General features: G+C 53.6%; 3 protein-coding genes across 6 annotated transcripts; 2 read left to right on the top strand and 1 right to left on the bottom strand.

Annotated features, from left to right (window-relative positions):
- Positions 1–663: 663 nt before the first annotated feature.
- On the bottom strand, positions 664–14,241 carry C2CD2L (C2CD2 like). 4 transcript variants are annotated; one of them, XM_027581133.2, is made up of 16 exons: positions 14,138–14,241; positions 12,533–12,662; positions 11,429–12,151; positions 9,311–9,406; positions 8,824–8,943; positions 8,545–8,655; positions 8,339–8,455; positions 8,133–8,244; positions 7,883–7,991; positions 6,983–7,047; positions 6,765–6,892; positions 6,498–6,672; positions 5,660–5,761; positions 5,400–5,536; positions 5,027–5,312; positions 664–3,966 (listed from the first exon to the last, which is right to left on the bottom strand). In XM_027581133.2, exons 3-16 carry the CDS (start codon positions 11,780–11,782, stop codon positions 3,755–3,757), a joined length of 2,124 nt encoding a protein of 707 aa, XP_027436934.1. In that variant the 5' UTR covers positions 11,783–12,151; positions 12,533–12,662; positions 14,138–14,241; the 3' UTR covers positions 664–3,754. The 4 variants fall into 4 exon arrangements, with proteins under 4 accessions (XP_027436934.1, XP_027436938.1, XP_027436937.1 ...); XM_027581137.2 differs by having other exon boundaries at positions 5,400–5,533; XM_027581136.2 differs by lacking the exon at positions 12,533–12,662 and having other exon boundaries at positions 14,138–14,214.
- Positions 14,242–17,064: 2,823 nt separating this feature from the next.
- On the top strand, positions 17,065–22,647 carry DPAGT1 (dolichyl-phosphate N-acetylglucosaminephosphotransferase 1). Its single transcript, XM_027579861.1, has 9 exons — positions 17,065–18,394; positions 18,727–18,847; positions 19,020–19,233; positions 19,484–19,630; positions 20,669–20,753; positions 21,114–21,302; positions 21,616–21,703; positions 21,863–22,018; positions 22,101–22,647. The coding sequence occupies exons 1-9, from the start codon at positions 18,234–18,236 to the stop codon at positions 22,164–22,166; spliced, it is 1,227 nt and encodes a 408-aa protein (XP_027435662.1). The 5' UTR covers positions 17,065–18,233; the 3' UTR covers positions 22,167–22,647.
- A 278-nt stretch (positions 22,648–22,925) lies between these two features.
- Positions 22,926–24,729, top strand: LOC113914543. The gene has a single exon (XM_027579864.2). The coding sequence runs from the start codon at positions 22,950–22,952 to the stop codon at positions 23,889–23,891; it is 942 nt and encodes a 313-aa protein (XP_027435665.1). The 5' UTR covers positions 22,926–22,949; the 3' UTR covers positions 23,892–24,729.
- The last annotated feature ends 39 nt before the right edge of the window (positions 24,730–24,768 follow it).

Raw genomic sequence — 24,768 nt, 5'->3', positions numbered from 1 at the left:
CCCTCATCCGTTACCTACGATCCTCCGCCAAGCCCTGTGAATTTTACCTCCTTAAACACCGGAGCTCTCAAATTCACCCCCCATCCTTCGCCGCCTCCTCGCTAGTCTATTAACGACGCCCAGCCCGATGTCTACACTATCTGGTTCCCTTGTATGCACTCTTGCTTCCCTCCAAGACATTGCTCACGGAGATCTGATTAAACCACCACCCCGGTTTCAACGCGTCAACGCCTTCTGTTGCCTCGAGGCAAAAACCTCAAACCATACTGAGGCTTTCTAGACCCTTCAACATCTGAGTCCTGTATATTTCAACCGTGTCTTTAGTCCTTCCTGCCCTCATTTTCTGCTCTCCAGCACAGAGTTTCTTGCAGTTTCTCCACCACACCTAGCCACCTTTTAACCTTTCCTGCCTTGTACTTGCTGTTTCCTCTGCCTGGTGCCATCTTCCCCCTTCTCCCCCTCTGACATGTATTTGATTGACTCCTACTCGTTCTTCTGGTCTCAGTGAAGATGCTTCTTTTCCCAATAAGTCTTCCAGTAAGGCAGGGCAGGGATTGTATGTGCTCTTCACCTTCATGACTCCATCACTTAGCCTAGCAGCTGAAACATTAAGGGTTCAAGAGGTATTTGTTAAATAATGTACCTTAGTAAAGTTCACTGGGCTTGAGATTTATTTTGTTACATTTTTCTGTATTTTCTAACCTAAAATAAGTCTATATGATTCATATAATCAGAAAACACATTAAATGTTCAATATAAATAAAAGACACTTAAAAATAACAAAGTCAGAGTAAAATCGGAAATTTGTGCATAAAAAAATTTGTGCATGAAGTTTGTTACTAACAGTGGATTATAGCATTGTCCCTATTTTAAAATAGAGTTTTTAAAATATAATTCAGAAGTAACAAAAATATACTTTATCAACTTCATTCCTTCAAAAGCACAGATAGTAATACACAAAATGCCAGCCTTCTTTTAATTCAGACTTACACCGCTGAAGATGGTTCTTAGCTTTAATTTAGCAATTTCATGAGGAAAAATTTCATTCACAGAGCTATGTAGACTCAAAACAATTTTTACAGGGCAAAAGTTTCAGGATAGCTCTGGGATCCACACATCTCCAAAACTTGAGACCACATCTTGCTGTCTAGCTTATCTACTTCCATCTCAGTCTGCTTCTCTTGAAAACAAGCTACAATTTTGGTTGGATAATTCAGACACACCCTGAGATTTGTTCTTTGAAAGCTGCCACAAAGACTTAAAGCATAATTCATACTCATGAAAAGCTGTGGCTCTCCTCTGAAAGTGTAAAATGGATAAAGTTGATCAAATAATCTTTTGTATTTCTTATACATTCATTAAAAAAAAAAAAACCACCACCTGTATTTGAAATGTGATCCAGTTTTTTACCATAAACTATGTGATTCCATTGAGCTCTGGGCAGCTCAGCACTAGAAGCTGAGTACAACTTCCAGTTACCATCCACTCAATCCACAGATCCAGTGGGAATCTGAACACTTGCCCTCCCATCAACAAAAGTTTATTGTAAAATTTCGAGATCAGCGTGTTTGGCTATCTTGGCCTCTTGGTAAATAAGCTGCTCCTCTGTGAGCTATTAAGAGTTGCCCTTCGTAGATCAAGGGAAACAGCCTGGTAAATCTCTTGAGTTTTCATGACCTAGAGTTGAGCATATCACTATACAAATTAACCAAATATCCATACTCTGCCACGTACTAAATATCCTATATTCGGGGGCACCTGGGTGGCTCAGTTGGTTAAGTGTCTGCCTTCGGCTCAGGGCAAGTCCCAGGATTGAGCCCCACATTGGGCTCCCTGCTCAGCGGGGAGTCTGCTTCTCCCTCTGCCCCTCACCCTACTGGTGCGCTCTCTCTCAAATAAATAAATAAAAATAAAAATCCTATATTCTGTGACTAGTATGGACAGGACATGCTAAACATCGACAGTTCCATGCTGCCTACCCAAAGGCATGTGCCCCAAACCCCCTGTGATGTAAGTTAGTCAGAATGGCGAGGCTGGACGTGACCTGAATGATTATCTAAGCCACTCTCCATTTTAGGGATGAGGAAGTAGAGATCCAGAAAAGAGAAGTGGTGTGCCCCAAGGTCACTTGGTGTGTCTGTGGCACACTCAGGCTTTCTGTCCCTGGTCCAGGGCTGACATCCTGCTGCAACTTACCTGGTTCAAATCCTGGGTCAGGTCCCACAGAACATGAACCAGGGTGTAGATTTTGCTAGTATCCGTAACTCCCTGAAACTTGCCCACACTTAGGAATGAAAGACTTTTCAGTATGTTGAAACCCTTTTAAAACTTCCCCCTCCCAATCTGTCTCAGAATTCTGAGGCAACAGTTAGCACTTATTCAGCACTGACCATATGCCAGCAGAATTGTAAGCACTCTATGCATTTACTTCTCAGCCACAACCAAGGGACAGCTACTATCACAGTTCCCATTTTACAGATGAAAAAACTGAGACACTCTGTGGTAACGTAACTTGCCCAGGGTCACACAGGTAATTAGAGGAGCTGAGACTCAAATCTAGGCCATCTAGATCCAGAATCCATGCTTAGGATTCTATTATATCCTGGAAGGAGCAGCTTATTCAAGAAAGGGGAATGAAGATGGCTTTTTTCTCTGATTGACGTTTTTTGCTATGACTTCACCCTTCAAAGTCTCGTTCTCCCATTCTCTCTCTACTTGTCCCTTCTTCCCTGCAGGAACTTCTCAGCAGACCCCATATGTGTGTCGTTTACCCTACCTCACTATCTGGTCCCCTGTCTCTGACCACCCCCCAATGCCCCAGCCTTGCTGCTCACTCACCTTTCAAAGGATAACCATTTGTCCAGTTTGTAAACTCCAATTTGACTTTAATTTAATAAATTAAATTCCAAGCCATCACACAGCAATGGACATCATCATCTCCCAACACACAGAGGTATAGCCCTGCTCTTGCTCCATCATCATCACAGTCTTTAATAAAGCCCCTGAAAGCCATTTCTCTGGGGAAGGCTTCCATCCAGCTCCTGACTCCCTCCTTCTGACAGAGCCACTGCTCACGGAGAAGGCATCAAGTACAAAAACAGTAATAAAGGGGAGGGAGGGATGAGGAGCAGGAGGGGAGGCAGGGAGGTGGGGAGTACCTGCCCCCCATCCAGGGCACCGGCTCGGGCTTTCTGTGAGCTGCCAATGTCCCCAGAGGCAGACACTGGTGCTGGTTGGAGTGGGGACCTGAGGGAGACATGGGAGTCCTGTCCCAAAGGGAATTAATTGCCTACCCTCCTGGGACAGGAAAGAAGGGTCACCTGGGAGAGATGCCCTCTCTCATCTGTTCACTGAGGGTCCTGGACCACACATATAAATAGAAAAGAGAATAAATAGGGGAGGAAGGACCAGCTGAGGAGCTGAGCACCCTGGGACTCCTCTGAGGGGCCAATGTCAACAGCAGGCAACCGGTTCTGAGAAATGCCCACACGTGCCAGGACAGAGCCCTCCTCTACTCCCAGCCACCCACTCCCTCTTCTGTGTCCTCAGCAACGGGTGCCCGCCCCTCTCATGCTTCCCGTTGCAAGTAGCCTTCCAACCGGCCCCACAGCCCAGGGTGGACAGGGCTTCCTGGAACCCAGAGGGCTTCCCTGGCCCAGGCTGTTGGGAATCCAGGAAGGGGAACGGAAGAGGATGTGGGGGGTGGGCTGAGAGGACTCCTGCCCTCTCCTAGCTCAGGAGGTGGGAAGGGCCCTCAGAGCTGGGGGCTGGGATTGCCATTGGCCTTGGGTTTGGATTTGAAGGAAAAGCGCTTGATAAGGCGGCGAGAAAAGCTGCCAGCCTTCTTTCGGACACTGGGTGTGGCCGCCGTGTTGGAGAGGTCATCGTGTGATTGGCTCAGACCAGCTTCCTTCTGTCGAGGCCTCCGGCGGAAGATAAGCTTCGTGCCACTGCGCAGGAAACTCACTGTGGGGGGAGAGGGGAGGCTGAGGCAGAGAGAGGGGCAGGGCAGACATGGGGTGAGGTGGGGAGCAGAGAAAGGACCAAGCGAGGAGGGGTCAAAGATACAGAACAGAACCAGTTCCTTTGTCTAAAAGCCAGGCTTCCTTAGAAAAGAAAGTAGAGAAAAAACATGCCTTTTATCTTTCCTGAGGAAAAACTGGCGGTGCTCATGGGATTGTGTGCACCCCCTGACTGCCGCTGAGCAGCAACGTCACGGGGTTGCTGCTCTGCGAGGCCAGACTGACAACTGGGCCTCTTTACTACAGAAAGACAAAGGCTGAGTAGAGGGGATTCCTAAGAGCCCCTAAAATCATGGAACGACAAGGTGGGTGGGCACTGACTCGTCGACCAAATTCCAGGATGTGAGCCGGAAGCAGGGCAGCTAGAAAACCTCAAGGAGGTAAATTCAGGACCAACATAATGAGAAAAGTGCTTACACAGCAGGCTTTGGACTTAGGAATCTCATTATACCAAGAAGTGATGCAGACTTAAGTCACAGTTAAATACATTTGTGGTTGATAGACTCATTGGCAGAGGGATAAAGATGTGTGGGGGTGAGCCCCTCATCTTTAAAAGTTAGAAAAGCACCACGACTATCCATGGGCCAGCCATGTCACTGCTAGAAGGACACTCCGAGAGTTGACCCAGGGTAGGATTTCTTATACTCATAAGGAAGAGAGTACAGAATGGAAGGGGGATAAAGAAAAAAAAAAAACAACACAACAATAGGAAAGAAGATATATGCTTAGACCCAGGAAGGAAGAAAAGTGGAAGTTAAGGGAAATACTCTGGCATTCCTCCCTGTCACTGGCATCTGTCAGATCCAGGCCAGGACCCTAGGCAGTAAGTTCCCCTTCTCCACTCTGTCTTGGCTGAAACAGGCTGGGAACTCTGGGGATCCCTCAGCGGAGGAAGGGGAAGGCAAACTGGGTTGAGAATCCCATTCCCTTAAGTGTCCAGTAAGACCCAGGTCCTGATACTGGGCATAAAAGAAGGGGAGGGGGTGCTGCCAATATCTCCCCACCTTTGTGATCCTTGAGGCTGCGGGTCTCCAGCGCACCAGTAGACCCTGTTTCCGACTCAACATCATCCACAGATGGCCTCTCAGAAATGTCCGAACGTGTTGTCTCATCTGCTTCCTGGGCGCTGGTGGGGCTGGAGAGGGCATCGAGGGGTCCTGGGGACATGGCTGGTGGGTCTGAGGGTGGTGAGGAGGGACCTCCACTGGTTCCTGCATCATCCTGCATTGAGGCATCCAGGGATGCCGCATAGCCCAGAGATAGTGCCAACTCGTCCTGAGCAATGGGCACCTGGTAGGAGGAACACATTTTAATGGGCAGGAGTGACCCATCAGGGCTTTCTCCCTATCCCAGCTCCTCTCCTCAGAGCCACGTTACCTTGGAAACGCCAGAGATGATAAGAGTGCTACGCTTGGTGGGTGTCTTTTTGGCTGCCCGCCCGCTGGGCTCAGTGAGCTGACGAATCGCTGTCTCTGCTACAGGGTCCAAGCCGTTGGAAAGGTGGCTCTCCCCTGCTGGGGGGTACAGACGATGGATAACCTGACTCTTCCCCGGCTCCTGGGTCCCACGCAAAATGGTTTTTTGACTCTGGGGTCCCCGTGCCCACCGACACTCACACTTCCCGGTCCCCCACTCACGGCTGCTGCTGTGGGAAGCACTGCTGGGGCCACTGCTCTCACTCAGCACAGTTGTCGTCTTCTCGGTCACCTCCACCTTGGACGGGGAGCGGGAGGGGGAGTCTGGTGGGTGGGGGAGGGTCAGTGAGCTGGGAGGTGCCTTAAAGTGGCCCCCACCCCCTACTGTCTTTACTGAGAGGCAGGCTTTGGCTGACTCAGAGGGCAGGGGTGACTAAGGGACAGTCAATCACACGGGTGATTAATAAGATGCCAGGGGGGCAAAAAGACACCACAGGACACCAATGCGAGTGCGGGGAAGTGCCAGGGGGCCCACCCAGGGCGTGGGGAGAAGCCCTGAAGATGCTGAGAGTGCCCAGAGATGGCACAAGGGTCCCCTGGGGGCAGAGAGAACCCCGTGGGACCCCCCCCAGAGATGGGAGGAATGTCATGGAGGGCCCCCAGGAGTGAGAGAAGTATCACAGAGGTCACTGGGTTTGTTGGTGGATCCCAAAGGTGCTAGAAGGTTGAGGGTAGAGGGAGGGACAAGTAGGCAGTTGGGGCCGCAGAAAGGGCCAGCAGGAGACCTGTGAAAAGTCAGTGGGGAACGCGGGAGGTGGAAGGGCGAGAAGCCAGCAGGAGGGCCCAGAAGACCCAGGATCCCCAGGATCCCAGCGGGAGAGGAACGGTGGGGAAGAGGAGGGATGTAAGGGGAAGCCTGAGAGAGATGATTAGCTAGTTGTGGCTGGAAAACAGGAGGAGCTAGAATTAGGGCTTCCCTTGCCCTTCCCTTGCCCTTCCCTGTCCCACACGGGTCTGCAGGCAGGGGCCCCTGGCTCGGACTGGGCTCCCTTCTCTTTACCTAGTTTCCCTTCTACACGGGGCCGGGACTGGACGGTGGTGACTGTGGTCACAATGGTGCCATCAGGCATGATGGTCCGGTCTAGCTCGATCTTCTTGGTGGGTGTGATGCTGGGGCGTGGAGTGGAGGGAGTGGGAGTGCCCAGGTTCCGGGGGGAGCCCTCCTCATACTGAAGCTGCCGAGGGGGAGGAAGAGCAAAGAGGCGGGGCCTCAAAGACTGCCCTTCCCCAGCGTCCTCCCATCTTCCCCCTAGGCTCGGCTTCTCACCTCTACTGCCATGGTGGCCGCCGGTCCCAGGGCTTTCCCCGGCCCAGGGGCGAGTGGGCATAGCTGTCTTCGGGAGAGAGGTCTGGAAGGGGGCCCCACAGACAGTGTGATCTGGCCCAAGAGTTCAGCTGGGGAAAGGGACAGCATTGTGAGCTGGGCCCACGACCAGGCCCCACTTAGCACCCACCCAGAGGTGCTCCTTCCTGCCCGATACTCACCGTCTCCACAGCTGTTGCTCCTCAGTACTTTGAGGCTCAGCTCCCGGCTCTGGGGGCCCAGATCCCTGTGGCCAGGAGGAGGTGGGGCAGGGAGGGGGAAGATTAGCAAACCGCACCCACCCTCAAACTGACCACAGTCCAGAGGCAAAGAGAGATGTCCATAAATAAAATGGAACGAGGGCTCCGATCAGATTAACTCCTGCCGCCCAAATACTCTCTTTTCCTGGGGCACCTGGCCGGCTCAGCTGGAAGAGCAGGTGACTCCTGACGTCAGGGTCATGAGTTGGAGCCCCACGGTGGGTGTAGAGATTATTTAAATAAATAAGACTTTAAAAAATTAAACAAACAAACAAACACTGTCTCTTCCCAAGAGAATGGGATAGGGCTCCGCTCGGGATGCTGGGCATGGATCCTCCTCAGTCTTGCCCTCCCTGTCTCTCTCTCTCTCTGTCAAACAACCCCTTTTCCTTTGCTCAAGCTGTTTCCTCTGCCAAAAACATTTTTCTGTCACAGTCTGTTGAAATCCTATTCTTGCTGTAAGGGGTGGTTTAAACACCACCTCCTCCATGAAGCCTACTCCGATCTTTATTTCCCCATGGGAATTAATCTCCCCCACCTAAGCATGCCCACGGCACCTTGTGTAAATCTTGACTGGAGCCCTTATCCCATCTTCTTTATGTACCTCTGTCTCTGCCTGGAGCCTGCAATCAACTCAGGAGTGGGGGTGTATCTTGGTCATGTTTGTATCCCCAGGACCTAGGCCAGGGCCTGGCATACAATCAGGGCTCACATAAGCGTTTACTAAGAGTAGAACTGATTCATGCCAGGGCTATGCTGGAAGGGTTTGATCCTCAGTCTGCCCATGAGAGCAGGGGTGGGGATGGAGGAGTCACTCCTTACAGGGCCAGGTCCTCAGTCCACTCCACGTCGGGACCAGCGCTCATGGGCTTGGTCCACTTCTGTTGCACCGGGTTGTCGAGCTCAGCTACACAGCACAGTTCCCCAGTGCCTGGGAGGAACCAGAAATTAGACGATGCTCAGATCAAAGATGGGAAGCCACTGAGGAATAATGAAGCCACACCCTTAGCAGAGGGCAGGGAGCGCCTGCACCCATAGCCTTGGCAGTCCCCCAGCTGCTTCTGGCTCTCACCTTCCAACTCACTTCCCAGGTGAGACGCTCGAAGCTGCCGGAGGAATAACCGGGTAGGTCTGGAGATGGCTGGCTGTGCCTGGGGCACCACGGGTGGCTTCTCACTGGGTACCTAAGAGCAGAAGGAGGTAAAAAGAACAGGAATCCCAACGTAGCACACTGGGGACGCTCCGCTTACAAACTATTTGCTTTGAGGGCCTACTTACCGGGCCTCCAGGCGCAGAGCAAGCCCTGAGGTTGACCATCATGGCCGGCTGGGTGCTGACAATGGTGTCCTCAATCAATTCTTCAATGGTGGAGAGCTCCACTTGCTCCTCGCCTCTCTGCACAGCAGAGGAGAACAAAGAGGTGGGGCCCTCAGCTCTGCATTGCCTCCCTGCTCTGCCTCTTCCTCCCCGCCCTGCCCCCTTACCTCCCTGGCCTGCAGCTTGGGAAGCACCGTCAGGCTGAGGTCTGGGCGATCAGTAAAGGCCCAGGACACGAGCAGGCCCTCGCCAGGGATCTCCTCCAGGCTGACTTCCAACTGCGGGGGATGGACAGAGGGACTAGGTGGACTTGCCTCATGCCTCCAACGACTCCCTATTCCCCAGGACCCTCCCTTCCCCAATTCTGTCCCAGATAGGAAGCCAACTGCAAGGCTGAGGCCTTGAACTGCCCCCTGCCCACCTCGGTTCCCCACATCCCCCTCCACCTGTGTTGGTGGCAGTGTCAGAGTGACGTGGTAGGTCTCCATGGAGACGGCAGCGGGGGACTGCTGGGTCACAGAGACTGGGAACATCACCTCCTCAGCAGAGAGCTGGCAACGCAGCACCTGAGACCGGCGAGGCACAGAGGCAAGGAGGGTCAGGCGCGGAGGACGGGGGCTCAGCGCTGCTTTGCTCTGCCATAGGAAGACCCCTCCCCACTCTCTTTTCCTTGAGACTTCACGTCTTTGGGGTCACAAGCCCACAGAAGAATTAAATAAAAGCCAAAGACTCCTCTCTCCAGAAAAATGCAGATATACACACGTGTGCTACATTTGACATGTCACTTGAATGCGACTCTCAGCCCTCCTGAAGCCAGTCCTTGGACCCTGAAGGCATTCAGAGACTCCAGGTCAAGAGCCCTCAGACTAAAAGGAACTCTTGGGATCAGCCCGCCTCAGGCCCTGTGGAAGGCAGCGCCCATCAAACCCTTACCATGGTGCGGTCCGATTGGTCTACGCAGGTCACATGACCAATGCTGGCTCTGGGTGGGACTTGGGGCACCTCCTCAAAGGTGATTTGGATGGAACTCTGAGGGAGTAATGTGGACACAGGATCAGGTCTCTGGAGCTGCCCCCCACAGGGCTGGCCTGCTCAGTTGCTGGCTGGGCCCTGGCACTGCAGAGGCCTCAGCTGCAGGCTGGCTTCTGGCCCCTCCTTGGCTCAGGGCTTTAGGACAGGAAGTGTTCCCCTAGAACCACACCCCTCTGGGTGAGCAGCGAGCGCCACACGCCCAGATGCCCAGGGCCTGCAGTTGCTAGATCACCTCAAAGATCAGATCACCTTGAGCGGAAGACCCTAGATTTCTCCTGGAATTACCAGGAGCCTCCCTCTTCTCCCCTCACCTTCCTCTTCATCCCCCAACTTACCCCCGAAGAAAGGCGTGAATAGAAAAAAAATAATAAAGGTGTTGGTTGGTACATACATATAACTGGGGAGAGAGCGACATGGCTGAGCTAAGGGTAAAAGCAGCAGGGCCACTTATTCAAGACAAGAGCTGAAGAAATGAGGCTAAGGCTTCTTCCAGATAAATAGGATGCGAGAATCAAGGGTATGACCCTATTCATATTGTTGGGGTTGAAGACTAGCTCAGCATGGCCTTGGGGAACTTTCCCAGAGGGACTGGGAAGAAAAGCAAGCTCAGAGGGCTCAAGGGTCCAGGGGCCTAGCTAATTCCTCAAGGCAGATAGCAGGGTGGTATTAGGCAGCAGAAAGCTGCTTAGCTTAGGTCTTGAAAGAGCTTCCTAATTCTTACACAGCAGTGAAAACACCCTACTGAAGCCCCATTCAGAGAGCAGGATGGGAAGAAGAATTGGGGAGGGAGCACAAATTGAGCTGGCAGCCCTTCCTTGGGTCTTGGGATGAGAGGAAATAAATTCACAGGGCTCGTGTGCCTGGCAAACCAGGGAATACCAACTTCTCTGCTCCTGTCATTGGCTTGTTTGAAGGCCAGGCCCAGGGAGATAGGGAGATGGGGAGATGGATGCTTGGAACCCCAATCTCCCCACCCCTTGCAAGGGAGGCCAATGTCCAGCTGAGTCAGCTGTCCCAAGGAGTTGCTCCTGACCTAGGGACAAGGTACAGGAAGAACTGGGTGGAGGGATGAGTTCAAGGTGTAGACTAACAGATGTCATCTGGCTTTCGGCTGGCTAGCTGGACAGAGGAGACTGAGCAACTTCTTGTGTGGACACTTCCGCTTCCAGGCATCTGGGGAGCGAGTAAAGTCCTAGTGGGAGCTAGAGCTGGAGAACCCTCTGGGCAGGGAGCTGATAGGCAGTGAGGGCGAAGAGAGATCGCTGGGCCAGGATGGTAGAGGGCCCCATGACAAGGAGGCCTCTACCTCCCACCCCACCTCAGTCTTATGACCATGCTTCCTGCCCTACTTCCTGGGAGACCAGATGCCCATGGTGCAATGGGAGGAAGTAGGCTGGGCTGGTTTGTGACTGACCCTCAAGGGGCAGCTCCAGGCTCATCTACTGAGAAGGGCATGGACTATTAATCTGCTCTCCACCTTAACAACTTTTCCACAATATATATGCTGCAGGTCAGCAAAAAGAAGGATGTGTTAGTCTGTATCAGTGAAATTACTAAGGGCTTGGGGGTGGTGGTGGTAATTCAGGCTCCTTGGGGATCTATCTGCCTGGTCAAACCAGGGATATGGGGCATGAAATGTTAACTGGGTGAGGTGGCATGAGGACCAGGCAAATTCCTTCTGCAGGTGCACCTGTTTCCCTTCTATCCCCGTTCCTCCAACACAACCTGCACCCAGGCTACATGTTAGTGCCCTCAGGCCCAGGGATTAGCGTTGCTATGAGAACAGCAACTTGTGCTTGGGTTTGGAGCCAGAGAATACCTCCACCACAGAATAGAGAATTTGGGACACAGCTAGATTTCTACAACCTCCAGCCCCACCTGCATCCTTTTCTCTAATCCCGGAGGAGAAGAGAAGCCATAGCCATAGGGTTCTCCAGTTGATCCCCACCCCCATCCGGCCCTCCAGGCATAAGGAAAGGTTGAGTGAGGGGACCACTTAGGTGCTCCTGTCCAACTCACCCCGTCCCTGCAGGCCTGCTCGTTCAGCGCTCGCACCCAAGCCCGTTGCCAGTTCTCTCGGAAAGACTTGAAGGCGAAGAGCGACGCCAGGAGGCCCCGGACGCCTGGCTCCTCGGGGACGCCGGCCCGGGTCGGCCGCAGCCGCAGCAGCGAGCGCCACACGCCCAGCTCCCGCGGGAAGCCCGCGGGCTCGGCAGCTAAGGCGGGTCCCGGCCCCCGGCCCCCGCGGGCCCGCGCCTGCCACAAGCCCCGGGCATACTGTAGCAGCCAGCCAAACACCGTGAGCAGCGAGGCGGCGAAGAGGATCAGCAGGGCCGCCCAGCCCACGTCCTGCTGCCCCCAGCCCGGATCCATGCTCCGCGCGGGCTCCGGTCCGGGACCCGGCTCGGGTTCAGCCGCTGCCCCGGGGGAGCATGGCCCGGGCGGGCCGCGGGGCGGGGGCGGGCTCCCCCGGGGCTGGGCGCGCGGGCTCGGGGGCTCTGCGGGGCTGGGTGTCCGGAACTAGCGGGTGCCACAGATCGACAAGAGGAGTCCTCGGGGGTCGCGACGCCGGGGTCGCTCTCTGCGCGGTCCGGTTCCCTCCTTGGTTAGTCCGGCAGTCCGACCTGGGTTAGTCTCCGGCCAGCGTCCGACTCCTCCCACGGCGCGGGCCCTGCCGGACCCGGGCGGGGACTCGTCTGCAGAGACGTGCGGGCTCGCGGACCGGCACCGGCTCCGGAAGGGCTGCGTGCGCAAAGCTGACACTGACAACACGGCCGGCGCCCCGCCCCCACCCGCCCTTAAAGGAGCCGCACCCGCGCTGGGCGGAGCTTGGCGAGCCCGGGGCTCGAGGAGCTTAGAAGAGGGAGGGAGGACGACACAGAGGGGAGGAGGTTCCGGGGTTGAAAATAGGCGGGATCTTTGACCACCCCGCCCCATACTGAAATTGGGATACACCCCTTCCCCTGAGCTCACAGCAAGAGTAACTTCAATCGCTCGAGATACCGCCTCTGATTTCCCCTGCGCAGCTTAGATTTCTATAGTTTGGACGCATGTGGGGTGAAGAAGGACCCGAACCCCGTGGATAGCATCGCCCCCTTCTCCCAACACCCCCAGGCTCAGCACCTTCTTTGGTTCCCATTTCTTGGCCTAAGCTAGGCCCTGGGTGAGTAGGTGCAGAGCATCCGTCCTAGATAGAAGTGCCTGACAGAGGTCCTGGAGACACCGATCAGAAAGAACCTGAACCTGGTAGAGTCTGAGAATAAAACATGGAATATTAAGCCCTGTCCACCACCACCACCTCCCTTCCACTAGGAGCTAGGATTCAGGAACACCCTATTAACCTCCTTGCTCCTGTGGGTTTGTTCTGGAGATATTTCCCAAGCCTGGGGCTGCTTCTGTTTTTAAAAATAATATATTTCCATAGTAACAGCTCCTGCCTGTGGAGCACGTGTAGAAGAGGCGGTAATGAGAAGGGAGCTGGCGGTGTAGCAGTGGGCTATCAATAGATTCAGCCAAATTATGTGATGCCATCCAAATATGTGATATCCCAACAAGCACACACAAAATGATGCTATAGATACACTCTGGCCTCAGGATCCATCCCTTTTCCTCGATTTGAGGGAGTAGATTCCATCTCTATAGGACAGGGGCTTGTCATTTTCTTCTGAAGGGAGGGGGAGGGAACTCTTGCATCAGGATTCAAAGGAACCCCCATTCCCCAAGAGACACTTCTTCTCCAGCTACATATGGCAAAGTGTTCAGCACCCAGATAGGTAACAGGGAAGGTATTAATCTCTCTCCCAATCCAGTCAGTAGTCCAAGGAATGAGTACCTGGGAATAAACAATGTCTTCTAAAGTGTGGGGCTGCAGAGCTAGGCAGGATCTGGCAGGTCAGCAACAGAGTGCCTGAACCAGAGGAGGTGGTGGGGTAGCCTGGGATGCTAGGAATTCACTGTAAGGAATGATGGGGAGATCGTTGGTGATGGACTAGCCTTGGTATAGCCCTGCCAAGCATCATCACTGGACGCCAAAAATCATGAAAGATTCCTAGCATTTATTTTTTAGTTTATTAATTTTTTTTTTTTTAGTAATCTGTACACTCAACAAGCACGAGCAGGGGGTGGAGAAGGGGGAGGGGGACAGGGAGCGAGCCCGCTGAGTAGGGAGCCCAACATGGGGCTTGATCCTAGGACCCCAAGATCATGACCTGAGCGGAAGTCAGACGTTTAACTGACCGAGCCACCCAGGCGCCCTGATAGGGTTCCCACTCTTAAGCAGCTTCCTGGTGAGTGGAAAAGCCAACATAAACAGCCAGCTAGACTGTAAGATAGAATGACATAAGTGCTAGAGATCTAAGTAACAAGTGGAAGGAAGAGCAATAGGACTAACACGGGAGACTTGTGTGAGAATGAACTGTGAAGCTCAAACTCATAACCCCGGGATCAAGAGTTGTATGCTCTTCTGACTGAGCCAGCCAGGCGCCCCTAGAATGTGGGTTTTTAATCATAAGGGGAGGAAAAGACATGCAATGAAGGGATGAAAGAACTCAGGGCCAGACCCCAGGAGGAAACTGTCACTGGGCAAAGCGGCTCGAGCTACAGAAGCAGATTATGTAAGAAGTTGTCTGGGTGCAAAGTTACACTATGCAGACTCTCCTCCCCAGGAACCCTTCTTCAGGAACCCTCCAACCTCCCAGGGATCTCAGCTCTCTGAGTTCTCGGACTTACTTCCTCAACTCCTCCGCGAAGCACTCGGTCCTGGGCAGCCAGACACTGCTTCACAGTTCAGTCTCACACGAGTCTCCCATGTTAGTCCTGCTACTCTTCCTTCCACTTGTTACTTAGCTCTGTAGCACTTATGTCATTCTGTCTTACAGTCTAGCTGGCTGTTTATGTTGGCTTTTCCCACTCACCAGGAAGCTGCTTAAGAGCGGGAACCCTAACAGGGCGCCTGGGTGGCTCGGTCAGTTAAACGTCTGACTTCCGCTCAGGTCATGATCTTGGGGTCCTAGGATCAAGCCCCATGTTGGGCTCCCTACTCAGCGGGCTCGCTCCCTGTCCCCCTCCCCCTTCTCCACCCCCTGCTCATGCTCTCTCTCTCTCTCTCTTTCTCTCTCTCGGGCACCTGGGTGGCTCAGTTTGTTGGGTGTCTGCCTTCGGCTCAGGTCATGGTCCCAGGACCCTGGGATCTAGCCCGCATTAGGCTCCCTGCTCAGCGGGGAGCCTGCTTCTCCCTCTCCCTCTGCCTGTCACTCCCCCTGCTTGTGCTCACGTGTGCGCTCTCTCTCAAATAAATAAATAAAATCTTTTAAAAATATATATAAAATCTTTAAAAAAAAAAGAGTGGGAACCCTCTCGGGGGCACCTGGGTGGCTCAGTCTAAGTCTTGGTTTTGGCTCAGGTAATGATCTCAGGGTTGGGGGATTGAACCCCCTGTCAGGCTCTATGCTCAGTGTGGAGTCTGCTTGGGATTCTCTCCCTCTCCGTCTGCCCCTCCCCCCAGAATAAAATAAATAAATAAAATATTTTAATAAAAGAGCGGGGACCCTGTCACACTCATCTATTTCCTCATATTCAACCAAGGTGCTTTAATATGCTAAAGCAGACGCTCTGAGGGGAAAAAGTGCATTTATATCACTTTGTCCCCACAGTACTTAAGAATTTCCCACGAACATAGTAGGGATTAGTAAATTCTTGTAATTTTAAGAAGTCTAACAAGATATTCCACTATGCATGCCAACACTAGGAATTTCTATATTGTTTGCATCTTTTGAAAGCTCATGTTATCTCAGTGGAATGGGAGATCTTGGGGCATGCTTTCAGCTAAGAACTTTTTTTTTTTTAAGATTTTACTTATTTATTTGGGGCACCTGGGTGGCTCAGTCAGTGAAGGGTCTGCCTTTGACTCAGGTCGTGATCCCAGGGTCCTTGGATGGAGCCTCGTGGCGGGCAAGCCAGGCTCCCTGCTCAGCAGGGAGCTTGCTTCTCCCTCTCCCTCTGTCCCTTCCCCTGCTTGTGCTCTCTCTCTCTCAAATAAATAAATAGAATCTTAAAAAAAAAGATTTTATTTATTTGACAGAGAGAGAGGGAACACAAGCGGGAGGGGGTGGGGGGAGGGAGAAGCAGGCCCCCCCCTGCTGAGCAGGGAGCCTGATGTGGGGCTTGATCCCAGGACCCTGGGACCATGACCCCAGCCAAAGGCAGACTCTTAATGACTGAGCCCCCCATGTACCCCTCAGCTAACAACTTTTGATACACTGATAGGGGAGAGGCAGAAAGAAAAGGAAAAAGTAACTTAACTGCCTGGAAAGAGACACAGATAGGGTCCTGCAAGTTTCGTTGCCCCAGACTATCCAAAGCTGTCTCATGGACTTCTTAGGCACTGTAAAACATTTTGGGGACAGGCTTTGACAGGCAATCCAACTTAACAATAGATTGGCTTTGCTCACTGGGAGGCACTCAGGGCCTCCTAGTAGGAGACACGCATCTCAGATATTGTCTACCCAGCCCAAGAAACCAGCAGAAGCCACTGACAACTCACCGGATCTGTGAGTTCTAGAACCAGCTTTAGCATTCAGGCAAATGTTTTGAATTTTTACCAGGAAAGGCACAAAATTTCAAGCGTGGCCAAGTCCTGTGTTTGTTTCTCCTAATTAGTCTGATCATCACCTGGGCATTTACCATCATGGGAACAAAAATATTGTAATGCCAGTACCCCAGTAATCATGTTCTGATGGTAACATGCATATTGGATGAGGAATCCCTAGTGTCTTGTCTTTGAACAAGTCCCCTCCCAACCCTGTTCCAGTGGGGGTTGTACGGGGGGTGGGGGGTGGCTAATGATCTGTGGAGAAGAGTCAGAGGTTCCCAATGACAGGTTGGGAAGGATAATAAAGAAGGAAATAGATACACTGTCCCTCCAACCTCCAGGGAGTCTCAGCCTGCTCCTGATCAACAAGATAACTGAATGCTGCCTCCTCTGAGGCTCCCACAAGCTCCTCCTTTCCACCTGCTCCTGGAGTCTCACTTCCCCTACTTGGGAGGCCCTTCCACTCTTGCCACCTACTGAAATCTTTGGAGATGCTACTCACCTCCCCTGATCACAACTAATTGCTCTTTCCATGTGCTCCTATTGCCATTTGTCCCTCTTTAAGACCCAGACTTACTGTGTGGGATGATACCTTGTATACAGATATCTCTGTGTCAGCCCCATGGGAATACCCTGTGGAGTAGAAAACACTTGCTTCTAGAGAGTTTCCAAGTCTGAGGCACAAATGCATGTACGCATGCGCGCGCGCACCCACCCCCCCCCCCTCCCCCGGGCAAAAACGATACCAGTGGGATAATAAGTACTGAAAATCTGGTGGAATACTATCAAGTATGTTACTGGGATTACTTTATGTATATTAAGTATATTTCATACATATTTGGGTTTTGTTGCTAATTAGAGCTGCTTTCAAGTAGAAGGGACATTTCACACCTGGTTTTGAGAGACAGGAGAGACCATCTTTGGCCTGAAAAGAGTCAACCTGACCCTGACTCCTGGAACATGCCATTTTCGAGAGTGGACAAAGTGAGGAGATACTTGAGTTGTCTCTGTAGTCCCTGGTGGTGGTTTCCTCTCTGTGGAACGTAAATCATTTTCTACTGAGAGCCGGCTGGTGAATGAAAGGGAATGAAGCTGGTGAACTGTTATTTGCAAGGACACAGGTGCCAAGCCAAAGGCACTATAACCAGAGGAAGAAGCCTGACTGCGAGTTTCTCAGGCCCACAGAAGCCACGTGCGGGGCTGAGTCTTCTGCTTCCTTAGCTCTTTCCAGCGGTTTGGGAGCTTGGCACAATGGAGGACCAAGGAAAGTCAAGTCCCACGTTAAATCCAAGACGGGAGGGCACTCCCTGCGCCTTCAGCGGTGAAGTGCCCCGCTGGGTTGCCCGGCAACTACTGCTACTGCGGGGGCAGAAGGCGGTGCGATGATGAAGGCAAAGTACCTGAATCAAGGACAAGAAAACATGGAGTGGGAGGAGTGGGAGGGACTTTTCAAGTGCCTAGGCTTTAGAATTTACAGCAGCTTCCGAACTGTAGCTGCGTTCCCGGGAACTAAGCTGCGTTTATCTCGACTTCCGACTAGGTTGGCAACAGGTTTTCTTCCCGCAGCGGGGGAGCGGCTCCTCATCCTCATCCCTCCTGCCCTCCCCGTTGCCTCCAGGAACCATCTTCCCGGCTCCAGGGGCTCCCCAGAGGAAACGCGGGGTACTGGCCCTTTAAACGAGACCGGCTGCGGCCCGCGGACCTAAAACTGACGTGGAACCAAGAGTGAGCGGCGTCAGACACGTGGGACAAGGAGGTGTTCATCTTGGAACCGGGCAAGGCGTTTTTCCGCTTTGGGCTTTACATCTTTAATACGGCGTTAGGAAAGTATCCGCTTTTGTTTGTCTGTCTTTAATTGTTTTGCCACTACCCTCGTGGTGAAAACTCTCAAATAAAGGACGCAGTTTAAAGGAACATTTGTGTCCCCCGCTCTACGTGCCTGTATTAAAAATGGCCGCCGCCGCCTTCCACGACGCTGGTTGCTCTGCGAACAAGATCCGGGAGGAAACCAGTGGGTATGCAAGTGCAGTGGGGGCAGCGCCGAGGTTGCGCTGTTAGAGGCTCGCGGGAGTCCGGAGGACGGCTCAAGTCAGAGTTGTTGGGTTTCGCTCAGGCTGTTGTGGGAAGACCCAGCCTGTGGGGAGCGGCAACTCCTCCCTGCTGGGGGCCCAGGGCTTCTGCCCATTTTGTCCATTAGCTGAGGAGGTGGCCGAGCGGGGCCCCTGGCTGGTCATCATGTGGGCCTTCCCGGAGTTGCCAATGCCGCTGCTGGTGAACTTGATCGGCTCGCTGCTGGGATTTGTGGCCACGGTCACCCTCATCCCCGCCTTCCGTGGCCACTTCATCGCCGCGCACCTCTGTGGCCAGGACCTCAACAAAACCGGCCGGCAGCAAATGTGAGCGGTGGCACCCGGGTCCCGGGTGGGACGCAAGGGCAGAGGAAGGGGCCGGCAGGACAAGGGCGGGAACTGGGGTGCCTGACCCGGCGGAGAAGGAGCCCTAACTCCGCAGACAGCTCCGGGCTCTGGGAGATGAAGGGCAGCACTGGCTAACATTGGGAAGGGATGTTGTGGTTGAGGGGACCCTCAGGTGCATCGGGGACTCCAGCACTGGGGCCCTTCCCCACCCCACCCCCTTTCCCCATTAGATGGCTGTAGTGCCTGCTCTAGTGAGTGACCACGCCCCCTTTCCTCTCCCTCCGCCCCCTCCCTTTGCTGCTGGGCCACAGCCCAGAGTCCCAGGGAGTGATCAGCGGTGCTGTTTTCCTTATCATCCTCTTCTGCTTCATCCCTTTCCCTTTCCTGAACTGCTTTATGGAGGAACGGTGTAAAGCCTTCCCGCACCATGAAGTAAGTGGGTGAGTGGGGGAGGTTGCTTGTGGCCGGGGTCTGGGAGCTACCTGAGAGAGTTCGGGTTATTTGGGTTTGGGTGGAGGGGCTGAGAATCCAGCGAAAAGACAGGTATTTTTGAAAGGTGAGGTGGACGTAGGCTTGAGCTGTGACCTGCCCGAGCCTCCCCCAGTTTGTGGCCCTGATAGGTGCGCTCCTTGCCATCTGCTGCATGATTTTCCTGGGCTTTGCGGACGATGTACTGAATCTGCGCTGGCGCCATAAGCTGCTGCTGCCTACAGCTGCCTCACTACCTCTTCTCATGGTCTATTTCACCAACTTTGGCAACACGACCATTGTGGTGCCCAAGCCTTTCCGGCCGATTCTTGGCCTGCATCTGGACTTGGGTGAGTAGCCCTGCCACCACGGTCCCTGTGGCCCCTACTTCAGGGCACCCTTACCCTGGGAGATATCTAGCAGAGCATCATTCCTGGTGCTCCAGATTCTCCTCCAAGTGTCCCTGACTTGTCCCTGTGTCTTCTCAGATTCTTTCTGTTGGTCCTTCGTCTGATCCTCTGTCCCCACCACTTTTCTCAACAGAATATCCTTGAGTCCTCATTTCAATGGTACACACTTTTTACTGTCTTCTTCCCCCAGGGATCCTGTACTATGTCTACATGGGGCTGCTGGCAGTGTTCTGTACCAATGCCATCAATATCCTAGCAGGAATTAATGGCCTAGAGGCTGGCCAGTCACTGGTCATTGCTGCTTCCATCATCGTCTTTAATCTGGTGGAGCTGGAAGGTAGGTGGGATTAAGAGGAGGGAGAGAAGAGAAGTCTGAGTGTTAAGGAAGTTGCCTGATACCTGGCTTTGGGGAGTTTGGGGGGGAAAAAAAGCGATATATTAAGATTTATTAAATGTAAGAAAGAAAAATAGCAAGCCCTGTCATTTTTAGCTGGATTGGCACTAATAGGTAGGCCATGGTCTTCTATGGAACAGAAACAATTTCACAGAACTTCCAAGTCAGACAGGGTCACTCTATGACCACTATAGAGTAAAACCAATCCGGGTAGAACCGCATTTTGTGCATCCCTCAAAAATGACTAAGGTCTCCCTCTTCTGGCTGACGTGAGCAATTGCTGCTTCCTTCTGATAACTCAGTTCCTCCTACTTTTTAGATGAAACTAAGATGCTCAGTCACAGAATTACTTCGACTGACTGCACCCAGTCTAGGGCAAAACTCCACCTCCTTGCTTTCTCCCCAGAACTACTTAAAACGAATCCTATAACACATCCTCCTAATATTCCCTTACTAAGGCATCTCATGGTTGCCTATGATGTGTGGTCTCCAGTGTCTCCCTTGTTACAAGTCAGTAAACCCAGCTTTGACTGCTTGTGTGTTTCTGGTGGTCTTTGGCTGATAAGCATTGATATCAGTGTTTATTAAAACTAACCACTTTAGTGAGCATTATCTCATTTAAACTTTGTAACGTGGCAGGGGTTCTCGTGAACTGTATTTTATAGTTGAGGAAACTGAGGGCTAGAGAATTTAAATGTGTCATGATTGAGGTCACACAGGAAGTAAATCTGGTATTTAAACCTAGGTCTGACTGATCTAAACCAAATTGAAGACAGTAACTCATTTAGGAAGGGTTCGTGAATGAGGTGGAATATTAGGAATTGCCTGGGTGACACAAAAAGGGTGGTGAGTTCTTGAATGTGACTTGGAAGAGGTGGGGAGTACAGCTTGGGACAGAACTTAGAGACAAAAATAGGACCCAGGTATGCAAGGGAAGCACCTATCAACTTTTCCTTTTTTCTTTTTCCCTTGCTTCCAAAGGTGATTATCGGGATGATCATGTCTTTTCCCTCTACTTCATGATACCCTTTTTTTTCACCACCTTGGGATTGCTCTACCATAACTGGTAAGTGGGCCTGTGGCTAGGGGGATAACTATGTGATCGTAGAATGAGTATGGTCCTGGTCATGACCCAACTCCTGGAGAGGCTTAAACCTGTGCACACCTATGTTGAGTGTTTTCTGGGTCTCCAGTTGGTAATATTCTTCAATTGCTTTCTGCCCAGTCGCAGTTAGGGACGAGTGCTGTGGAGCCCCCAGGAAGAGATGAATGCAGGGCCTTGGGTCCTAGACAGTTGCTAGAAGAGCCAGAGTCTCCTCTGGGCCAGAACTAGAGTCAGGGCTAGCCTAGGGCCCAGGAAGTGTAATGTAAGAGAAAAGATGGATAGTGCCTCCTGCCACTGGCTCAGATCCTCTCCCCCACACAGGTACCCGTCACGGGTGTTTGTGGGAGATACCTTCTGTTACTTTGCTGGCATGACCTTTGCCGTGGTGGGCATCTTGGGACACTTCAGCAAGACCATGCTACTCTTCTTCATGCCCCAGGTGTTCAACTTCCTCTACTCACTGCCTCAGCTCCTGCATATCATACCCTGCCCTCGCCACCGTATTCCCAGGTAGCCACTTTTGGGGCTTGAAAGGGACATCGCAGCTTTTTCACTTGGGATGCGTAAAGCCAGCCTTATACATCTGCTGTGCAAAGGGTGTGGGCCCAAAGAAGGGCTCTTTCCACATGGTTAGCCCTTACAAATTTCAGAGCACATTCACCTACATAATCTAATCAGCTCTGATCACACAGTAGTAAGCAGAGCCAGAAATAGATCTTAGGTTGTTTGATGCCATGTTCAGTGCTCTTTCTATTAATTGACCGCAGTGAAGAGAGTTCTTGGAGTAGTGGCCCCGTCACATAAAGCTCTCTTCCCCCTGCAGACTCAATACCAAGACAGGCAAACTGGAGATGAGCTATTCCAAGTTCAAGACCAAGAACCTCTCTTTCTTGGGCACATTTATTCTAAAGGTAACAGGGTAACAAGGAGGTAAGGCTCTAGGCCATCACTGGGAATTCAGGGACCGGGGATCCTGGGCCTGCATCAGATCCAAGGGGAGTTTGGAAGCATGAAGCAGATCCCCATTGCTGCAGCAGATTTGAAGTTCTCTCCACCTCTGGCCCCTCCAGGTAGCAGAGAGTCTCCAGCTAGTGACGGTGCGCCAGAGTGAGCATGAGGATGGTACCTTCACGGAGTGTAACAACATGACCCTCATCAACTTGCTCCTTAAGGTCGTCGGGCCCATGCATGAGAGAAACCTGACTCTGCTCCTGCTGCTGCTCCAGGTGTGGTCGGGGAAGGGCTCTACATACAGCTCCCTGTCTGCCTTTCTCCATGATTCTGACTCTAGTGTGTTTCTCCTCACAGATCCTTGGCAGTGCTGTCACCTTCTCCATTCGGTACCAGCTTGTCCGGCTCTTCTACGATGTCTGAGTCCCCTGGTCCTTGCCCTTTACTGCACAGTCTGCAGGGTTCCTGACTCAGGCCGACCTCTTTCCTGACTGGGAATGCCTCCTGGCCCAGGCCTCTCCCACCTCTTATTCTCCCCCAGATTTTGTACTTAGTGATTCCATTCCGCTGTGATTATTGACACCCTGGGCCTGTCTTGCCCTCTACTGACTGTTGATTGGACTTTGCCTGTGGCTTCCTTCAACTTGCCACTCTCCCTCTCCGTCCCGTCTCGTCTTTGCAGCCTCCTGAGGTGGGATACTGCTGCTTTTATGCAGTTATCCATGACTCGGACTCTCGAGGAATATGTTGGGCCTGGGGATAGAGCCCTTGCTGGGGATAGGGACACAGGCTCGAAAATCACTTGATATTTGACTATAAATTAAGTATTCTAATTAGTAAGAGCAGACTGGGGGGCCAGGTGCTCCCGGTGGTGACAATAAAGTGTTGTCTTTTTCTTATTGTTGTTCCTGTAGGTATATCTCCTATATGGGCATCTTAGGGTAGATTGGGAGGGTTGGTGGAGGCACCTCCTCCAAGAGGATGCCTATGCCTCTGCCCCCTCCTTTTTCTTTCAGTACAGCAGGCTCCTTGTAGCAAGAAGTGAACAGAAAGAACTGCGACCAGACAGAACATGTTGAATAAATACTGAAATCCTCATACTTCGGTGGCAGGGAGGGTCATAAGATTGGAGATACCTTTGTCGTGTGGGACAGAATTTGGGGGGGGGAATCCCATTTCTTCCCCTTTTCACTTTCCCTTTGCAGGATGGGAGGAGGGAGAAAGGCGAAGAGAGTGACCATACCTGGAAAGGGAGGCAGTGGCGCTGACCCCTTTCCTTTAAAAATCCTAAGCCCTCGCAGATTTCCCAGAGGCTCTAGACGTGGCTCAGACTCCACCCCCTTTGTCTTCCGGTTCTGGTCTCCCCCTGTAGCGTTTAAATCTGGCGCCCTTCACATGGATTGGCTACCTCGGGGAGTGGGTGGCTGGCTGCGTGCTACCGCTCCTCCTCGCCTTTTTCCCCGGGCAAAAGGTTTTCAAATTGGACCAATCGGCGGGCGCGCTCCCTCGGCCGTGGCGCGTCACGGAAGGGTTAACTGCAACCAACCGGAGGCGGGTATTCGAGAAAAGAGCCAATCAGGAGGGCGCGGAGGTGTGCCCTGGGGGCTTATAAGGGCGGCCCCTGGGCGCGCGCGGCAGCAGTTGGACTGCGGCGGGCAGCTCTCTTTTACCCCCCTTCGAGGCGTCCCTCTTCACTGCTCTTCTACCTCGCGCAGTATGTCGGGCCGCGGCAAGACCGGCGGCAAGGCCCGCGCCAAGGCCAAATCGCGCTCGTCGCGCGCCGGCCTCCAGTTCCCAGTGGGCCGCGTGCACCGGCTGCTGCGGAAAGGCCACTACGCCGAGCGGGTGGGCGCCGGCGCGCCGGTGTACCTGGCGGCGGTGCTCGAGTACCTCACCGCGGAGATCCTGGAGCTGGCGGGCAACGCGGCCCGCGACAACAAGAAGACGCGGATCATCCCCCGCCACCTGCAGCTGGCCATCCGCAACGACGAAGAGCTCAACAAGCTGCTGGGCGGCGTGACGATCGCCCAGGGAGGCGTCCTGCCCAACATCCAGGCCGTGTTACTGCCCAAGAAGACCAGCGCCACCGTGGGGCCGAAGGCGCCCGCGGGCGGCAAGAAGGCCACCCAGGCCTCTCAGGAGTACTGAGGGGCGCCCGCGCCGCAGCCGGCCCCCCATGCCATCACAAAGGCCCTTTTAAGGGCCACCACCGCCCTCACGGAAAGAGCTGAGCCACGTCGGGCTCGGGGCGGGCGGCCGCGGCGCTCGGCTCCCCCCCTCCCGCGTCGCCGCCGCCGCCGCCGCCCCTCCCCCGCGCGGGCTCGCCGGCCCTCGCTCCCGCTGCCGCCCGGCCGGGGGCCGGCCCCGCTCGCCTGGCGCAGAGGCCCGGGCGCCGCGGCGCCCGTGACTCAGCCGCCCGGGCCCCGGAACCGCGGATGGGCGGCGGGGAGGCCGCGGCGCCTCCTGGAAGAGCTGCTCGCCGCTCTGACGCAGGGCTGAGGTGCGCGCCGGGGCCGGGGTTCCGGCTTGGTGCTCGGGCCGAGACTCTCCAGACGCGGTGCGGGAAGAACGGATCACCGTTCGCCCCGGCGCCGCCCCCCCCCCCCCACTTCCCGCGGGTCCCGCCGTCTGCACCCGCGGGCCGGACGCTTCTGCGGGGACCGCCGCCCGGGCCGCGGCGGGGGAGGGGCCGGGCCCCGGCCTTGCGGGCCGTGGGGACCGCAGGAGGTGTGCGCGCTCCCGCGGTGACCGCAGCCGGGCCCTCGGGCCCCGCCGCTCGCCCCACTTCCTTCCGGCGACTACTCCGCGGGCCACGCACCTCCCTCCGTACCAGCACCGGCCCGTTCGTCCCTGTCTGCACTGAGCCTCCGATTGCTTCGGAACTGGAATTTTGCAGCTACAACCCATCCAAGACTAGTACCTTACGTATTGGGGAGTTTCAGATGGACTAATTTTGTTTATTAAAGGATTGTTTTTTTTAAAAAAACGCAGTGTCTGTTGTCATTCTATAACAGTTGTAGCACTG

Source organism: Zalophus californianus, chromosome 11 (assembly GCF_009762305.2).
Source record: "Zalophus californianus isolate mZalCal1 chromosome 11, mZalCal1.pri.v2, whole genome shotgun sequence".
Taxonomy (NCBI): domain Eukaryota; kingdom Metazoa; phylum Chordata; class Mammalia; order Carnivora; family Otariidae; genus Zalophus; species Zalophus californianus.
The sequence above is the reverse complement of the archived record's forward strand: the minus strand, read 5'-3'. Positions and strand labels throughout refer to the sequence as shown.

Coding starts and splice junctions, on each gene's coding strand:
- C2CD2L (XM_027581133.2), bottom strand. CDS start 11,782: ATGGATCCGGGCTGGGGGCAGCAGGACGTGGGCTGGGCGGCCCTGCTG. Junction 8,944..9,310: donor ACCAATCGGACCGCACCATG/GTAAGGGTTTGA, acceptor CGCCGGTCTCAG/GTGCTGCGTTGCCAGCTCTC. Junction 8,245..8,338: donor GCTCTGCGCCTGGAGGCCCG/GTAAGTAGGCCC, acceptor TTCTGCTCTTAG/GTACCCAGTGAGAAGCCACC.
- DPAGT1 (XM_027579861.1), top strand. CDS start 18,234: ATGTGGGCCTTCCCGGAGTTGCCAATGCCGCTGCTGGTGAACTTGATC. Junction 18,395..18,726: donor AAAACCGGCCGGCAGCAAAT/GTGAGCGGTGGC, acceptor GCTGGGCCACAG/CCCAGAGTCCCAGGGAGTGA. Junction 18,848..19,019: donor AAGCCTTCCCGCACCATGAA/GTAAGTGGGTGA, acceptor AGCCTCCCCCAG/TTTGTGGCCCTGATAGGTGC.
- LOC113914543 (XM_027579864.2), top strand. CDS start 22,950: ATGGGAGGAGGGAGAAAGGCGAAGAGAGTGACCATACCTGGAAAGGGA.